The sequence below is a fragment of the Papaver somniferum genome, chromosome 9, assembly GCF_003573695.1.
Source record: "Papaver somniferum cultivar HN1 chromosome 9, ASM357369v1, whole genome shotgun sequence".
Lineage (NCBI taxonomy): Eukaryota > Viridiplantae > Streptophyta > Magnoliopsida > Ranunculales > Papaveraceae > Papaver > Papaver somniferum.
In genome coordinates this window covers 20,846,916-20,852,946 of record NC_039366.1, presented here as the reverse complement: position 1 = coordinate 20,852,946, position 6,031 = coordinate 20,846,916, and the positions used below count along the sequence as shown (strand labels likewise).

Here is a 6,031-nt window from a genome sequence, read left to right as displayed (position 1 = left end):
CTTCGTCATGATCGTCGTGCTGGTAGTGGTAGTTGCTGCTGCTGTTGTAAAGTTATATTTTCGTGTTCAAGGATGAAGTGAAGCAAGTATGGGTTAAGGAAGAGAGTTTCAATGTTTGTGTGAAACCTTCTTTTCACCCTGAAGCTTGGACTTGCTATTCTAAAAATGCACCAGATCCCTGCTGTTTTTGTTTCGGGAGTACTACTACACCTCCAACTCGTATCTTCAGTTCCTCTGATCAGATCTTTCTGTACTGGTTTGATGGGAGATATCTTCATGTTTTTGACCTGCGTTCCGAAAAATTACTGCTTGCATCCCCTTATTTTGGTTTTGATGATGGTCTATTTAAAACTAAGATGAAAGAACCCTCGCACACCTCTGATGCTGGTGGTGATGATAATATTTATTGCTCCAGTATGGATTATCAGCTGCACTATCAGGGGGAGAACTTCCTTTCTCTGCAATCCTTCGTACCTAAAGGAGTGGGAAGCGATGATATTCTGCTTTCGAGGAAATAGATTCGAAGAGAAGAACCCATCCATATTCGGCTTACATATCTCAACCAAATAGGAGCAGAAATCCAGAACAGCTTCAGTTTTTATCTATTGATATACTGCTTAAACCACAATTATCCATTTTACTCGTGGCTTTTAGATTCGTTTCGTTTTTCTCTAGAACTTATACAATGTCAACTGGGGACTGAAGTTGCTAACATATATTCAAACAATATGTTCTGAGAAACATTTGCAAAAGCTCCTAAAGTTCCAATAATAACAAAGTAAAAACAAAATTTTGATCCCTTAGTAGCCTTCAATTTCTCTCTAATTACGAAGTTTGCTTGATATGAAACAACTCCCATGTTTTTTTCACGTCTAGCTTCAGTATCTGGTTAACAACGCGAAGAACCAATGCCCAGAATGGATTCATGATAGAATTCATATCCAGTCAAGCTCCACTTTGTGTAGAGAACTGGGGTAGCCTACCAAGTGGAAGAATATGATCCTTCAAAAGCTCGTACTCTTCACTACTTATCTGGGCACCATCCAGAACCTTGCGTGTTAACATCCTCGTACCTGTCATATGTGCTGAGAGTCCTGGAATTTGACACACCGAGAGAGCATCCATAAACAAAAGAACAATCAGGTGCCACTGTTTCATTCCGAAGGATGGAAGTGCATCGATGAACGACATAGTCTCTATCAAGCGGGACATTCCTTGCTCCAGGAAGGATACTGGAGTCGGCAGCCTTAAATCCATAACAAGTCCTGGCAATGCTCGGGCAAGACAACCAGACAGTGTGTGCTTAATTTCAGAAGAGCGCCCATCACTCAAGACAATCTTGTAAGGATATGATCTCCCATTAATGGATAAAAACTCTTCTTGAGAATCTTCGTCGCGCCCATAGATATAAGCCACAGAAGAAGATGTTACCCATCCAAAAAGTGCCATATACATTGTCGCAAATGGTGATAAACTTAAGTTAAAGCCCTCGGGTTGAGGTTCAAACCATGAGTTCTCAGGATCAAATAGCTCAAGATCAAAAACACCAGGCTTTGTTGGCCATTTTAGAGGTGCTGATTCTGGTTCGAGGCCATCCTCAACCATCTCGGTGTCTCCTCCATACATGTGCTGTGGCAAGATAATGATCCCAGCTTCAGATACAGCATGACTGGCATCAGATTCACCACAAGCCACAACTACAGCTGCTTGTTTCAAAGCATTTGCACATGCCTCTGCTGATGCTAAACGTACGGCACTGTCCATATCCTCCACTGTCTGACTACCTGAGCTTTCAGCGCTACCTTGCGAGTCACCCATCTCTTGAACATCACAAAGGTTGCCATGGCTCTCATTACCAGTATCAGTTTCTTTTTCATCAGCCCATGTAACATTGCGAGTCAATTTTTTTGAACCCGAAGACTTCAAGGAGGATTTCAATGCAGTTTCTTGTAACAGAGCATCTATTCCAGCACACAGCTCTTCTTCTTCTAAATCAGTAACATTCACATCTGAACCACTTTTGGACGCATAGTAAGATACTTCAGGAATTTCATCCTGACTTATGACAATTGAATTGTTCAATTTTACTTTCGACTCCTCCTCTAACATTGTTTTAGAACAACTCTTAACAGCAGAAGACTTGTTAGGAATGCCAAGTTGATCCCCCATGATAATACTACTCGTAAATTCCATCTCATTCACTGCCTTGCCTTTCCCTTTCTTTGGCTTAGCACTTTTAGCCTTCAACCCTTCTCCTTTCTCTGGAAGCTTCAAAGATGAGTCACTTTTGGGAACATACCCTTCAATTGCATTTGACGGACCACCAACCCAATCATCCAACGACACCCCTTCCCCAACCTTGGCATCCATTTTTTCCTGAATCCTCAACTCAGATAATCCCAAATCACCATTCTTCTTCCCCAAACCCTCTTCTTCCAAACTCAAATCCTCAAACAACTTCAAAACCTCATTAACCTTCGACGAATTCACTACTGGGCATCTCTCATCTTGCAAACTACCCCCAAAAGCTAAACTGTTAACAACACATTCAGAAGAACAATACATATACGTCTCTTGTAGGTCATAAACCTTATGCTCTTTCAACGAAATCCTATACCGCCCTTTCCTTGGCCGCTCTAATGGCAACGAATTCTTACAAAGAGGATAACCACATACATTAGAAATCGACCTTTCAGTAACAACATCTTCATAATCCCTTTTAGAAATCAAAGACCCAGCTGCAAACAGTTTGTTCTCATCGTTTATACCCTCAAGAAGTGCAAGCTGTAGCTTGTGCACAGCATTATTTGTAAAAGCTAATTCAGCTTTAGCCATTGCAGAAGAAAAAACTCCAATGCAACTTGTACCAATTCAAACCTAGATCAAAAAAATCAAAAAAAAAATCAAAAATCAACTGTTAATGTAAACAGATTAAGTTCAGTTTTGCAAAATAAGAAATCAAGAATTCATTCAACAGTTGTATAAAAAACCCTAAAATTAACAAATTTCATAGTCAGTTGATATGAAATTACTTGCCTGATAAAAGAAGAATGAATGATTATTCACTGACTTGATTTCACTTAGGGTTCGTTGAATCGTTCTTCTCTTCTCAATTCCAACTCAATCAGAGTGACCGACTGAGAACTCAGAAGGGAAAGAAACTTCGAAGAAAGAACTGAGTCGACGATTTATATAAACCAGGAGGGGTTAAAAAAATTTAAAAGACACAATTACCCCTAGAAAAAACTCATATTTACATCAATTACCCTTGACAAAGGGTTTGAACTTTTAAGTTTGTTTCAGGGTTTCCATTAGCTAGGGCAAAAACCAGAGAAGAACCAAGAGGAAGAAGACGATGGAGGGAGGAGGAGGAGCGACATCAGATGCTGTTGGCGACAAAGAACGATCTTTACCTGCTGAAATTGCTATTGCTACTGCTAAAAATGGTTTATGGGGAGCTGCTTTCGGTGCTTTGTATAGTAGGATTCCAACTAAGCGTGTTACTCTTCAGGTTAAGTTGGCTTCCTAATTCAAACCCTAGCTTCTTTTTTTTTGCCGAATTTTAATCGCATTTATGTATTGTTGACTGTTTGTATTTTACAGACTCCTTTAATTTCAGTTCGTAATGTCGCTGTTTTAGCTGGTGTCTATGGAGGTACGATGTGTGCTATGAGAGAAATCAGAGGGAAAGAGAAAGACGATACCAAGGCTTGGTAATTTTAAAACCCTAATTCTTATTCACTCTAATTTTGACTTCTTTGGAACAGTGAAAGAAAATGTTGTATCCTACACTATGATGGTATGGTATGATGTTAGATGGACCACTTTTAAAACTGATTCTGAGGAAAACTCCGAAATGTTCGTCTAGACCTCCAATATAGACCTAGGATTCAGGTAGACGAACATTGAGCTTGTTATTGGTAACGATTTTGTTAAGGATTGAACTATCTTTTCACGGGTTTCTAGCTTTCTCTGATAAGATTATCTGGTATTTATTTCAAAAAATTAGTTAGAAAGTTATTTCTATCCTCAGCGTAAATAGATTTCCTTACGTGATGCAACTGCTGTTGAACTTTTCTTTTTATTCAAAGTCTTCGATGATTAAGATAATAATTGCTTCTACCTGTGATAGATTTGTTTGTATGTAGATACTGATTCATTTGGATTATCAAAGTTCGAGTTGTGGTTGTAGTGGGTTAATGGCATATTCAAGTATGAATGAGTTCTGTAAGGAGATACAAGTTTAGATGCTAAAATTGGTGAACTGATTTTTTTGTTTTGTTTTGTACATCTGCTCTTCAGTTTGTGTTTGATATTTCCAGAGTCAACTACACTGTGCTTATTTATGGTCAATGTATACATGGGTTCCTTTGGAGCAGTACATCTTACATAAAGATGTCACATATTATTTTTGAGTTTGCGTATGTAGTAATTCAATTGGTCTTTCACCAGTCATAGTGTTTCTTATGGATCATTTCATGTTGTGGTATTAGATAACAAACCTTTTTTGGAGTCTGAAAATGTTGCACAGCATGTGCTCTTTATATTCTTTGCTATTTGTGCTTTTTGCTACACTTTTATTAACTGTATAAAGTGTTTGAGTTATTTTCGTGTTGATACTTCCTTTCCTCAACTTATTATGGAGGATCATGGCCGCCTGACAACAAGTGACTGCCAAACTTAGTTCACTATAAATGACCTAGGTCATCATCTTGTTTTGCAGCATGGTGGCAGGTTTTACTTCCGGATTCACGTTTTACTTGGTTGCGAGGAGGCCTTCTACTCTTAGAGTACCAACTGCTGCAATTGGAGTAGGGCTCTTCTTTGCAGGTTTTAATGGTCTTCTGCATGAGGTAACATTCGTTATCCACTTTCTTAATTGCCACATACTAATCGGTTATGGGGGACCCATCATTGAACTAAACAACTGCAACATAGAGCTAAACGCATTTTGAAACTGTTTATTGTCTTTAATGCTAATTAGTAGTTGTTCCGGGAACATTTTGTAATAGTGGACATGGAACACAAACATCAATTTTCAATTGAGGGATCATAAATCATCTTGATTGTGCAAACAATGGAGACCTAAACAATAGAGAACCAACCGATTGAATAATGTGTGAAATCAAATATCAAACTTCAGAGGTCTTAGCAAGAACCATCACCACTAGCTGTTAAACCAAGACAAGTTACAGCAAATAAACCGACTCTTTTAGTGGGACATCTGCCCAACTTGCTGATTGGCTTCAAAGTCTAATTATGCATATTTTCCAGCAAATTCTTAAGTATAAACAAATGTACTTACTTCCCCAGGAGTTAAAGCAGGAATATAACTATCAGACGCCATTCTACCTCTCATAGAAGGATCACAAGATAAATAAAGATTCTTCAAAAGAACTGAATTTGATCCTTCTGGGACTTTGAGTTCGAATCGCTTGTATCTGTGGTTGGTATCATATCTGATTCTTTAGGAAACCCAGAAATATAATGTCTAAAAATGATTCTTTTATTACTCACTTCATCTCCATTTCCCATTTTTGTTTGTCTCTGTAACTAAATTACTATGTGCTTATGTGCAGGTAGATGGCCGTATTCGGGGTACAGCAATGGAGGATACACATGTTTTCGGAGCTAGAAAAGGCTGAAATCCCTGTTGGAGCAAGGATTCTAATACTGAACCACATTGAAAGGTGTTGATTTCAGATCTCAATTTCTTTTATATCCAAATTACTCTTTTTATTCTTGAGGTTGTAAATTAAGATTTTCCCTTTGTTCACACCTTAACCCAGGGATCCTGGTTTTCGAAAGATGTGGGGAAGCTGAAAACATACATGTGTGACTGATGGTGAACAATTGAGTTATATATATTATGTAAAGGGATATAAGCTGTTGTTGGGTGAATTACGAACCTTTCACTAGTAAGTTCTACTAAATTTAACTTATAGTTAGTGGTAATAGTAGGTATAACCATGTAGTTGAAAACACAATGATCTTAGTATGTAATGGAAAGCTTTTGTCATGAGTTGAAGTT

The 6,031-nt window shown here is 38.2% G+C and overlaps 2 protein-coding genes across 2 annotated transcripts; one reads left to right on the top strand and one right to left on the bottom strand.

The window, feature by feature from the left end:
- Window positions 1–579: 579 nt before the first annotated feature.
- LOC113310147 (putative RNA polymerase II subunit B1 CTD phosphatase RPAP2 homolog) lies at window positions 580–3,164 on the bottom strand. Its single transcript, XM_026558730.1, has 2 exons — window positions 3,037–3,164; window positions 580–2,877 (listed from the first exon to the last, which is right to left on the bottom strand). The coding sequence occupies exon 2, from the start codon at window positions 2,833–2,835 to the stop codon at window positions 946–948; it is 1,890 nt and encodes a 629-aa protein (XP_026414515.1). The 5' UTR covers window positions 2,836–2,877; window positions 3,037–3,164; the 3' UTR covers window positions 580–945.
- A 139-nt stretch (window positions 3,165–3,303) lies between these two features.
- LOC113313569 lies at window positions 3,304–6,031 on the top strand. The gene is made up of 5 exons (XM_026562362.1): window positions 3,304–3,511; window positions 3,604–3,713; window positions 4,724–4,853; window positions 5,580–5,690; window positions 5,790–6,031. Exons 1-4 carry the CDS (start codon window positions 3,356–3,358, stop codon window positions 5,643–5,645), a joined length of 462 nt encoding a protein of 153 aa, XP_026418147.1. The 5' UTR covers window positions 3,304–3,355; the 3' UTR covers window positions 5,646–5,690; window positions 5,790–6,031.

Bases quoted from the DNA above. Each gene is read 5' to 3' on its own strand.
- LOC113310147 (XM_026558730.1), bottom strand. From the start codon at position 2,835: ATGGCTAAAGCTGAATTAGCTTTTACAAATAATGCTGTGCACAAGCTA.
- LOC113313569 (XM_026562362.1), top strand. From the start codon at position 3,356: ATGGAGGGAGGAGGAGGAGCGACATCAGATGCTGTTGGCGACAAAGAA. The intron at 3,512-3,603 runs GTTAAGTTGGCT...TGTATTTTACAG, and splicing joins CTAAGCGTGTTACTCTTCAG to ACTCCTTTAATTTCAGTTCG. The intron at 3,714-4,723 runs GTAATTTTAAAA...CTTGTTTTGCAG, and splicing joins AAAGACGATACCAAGGCTTG to CATGGTGGCAGGTTTTACTT.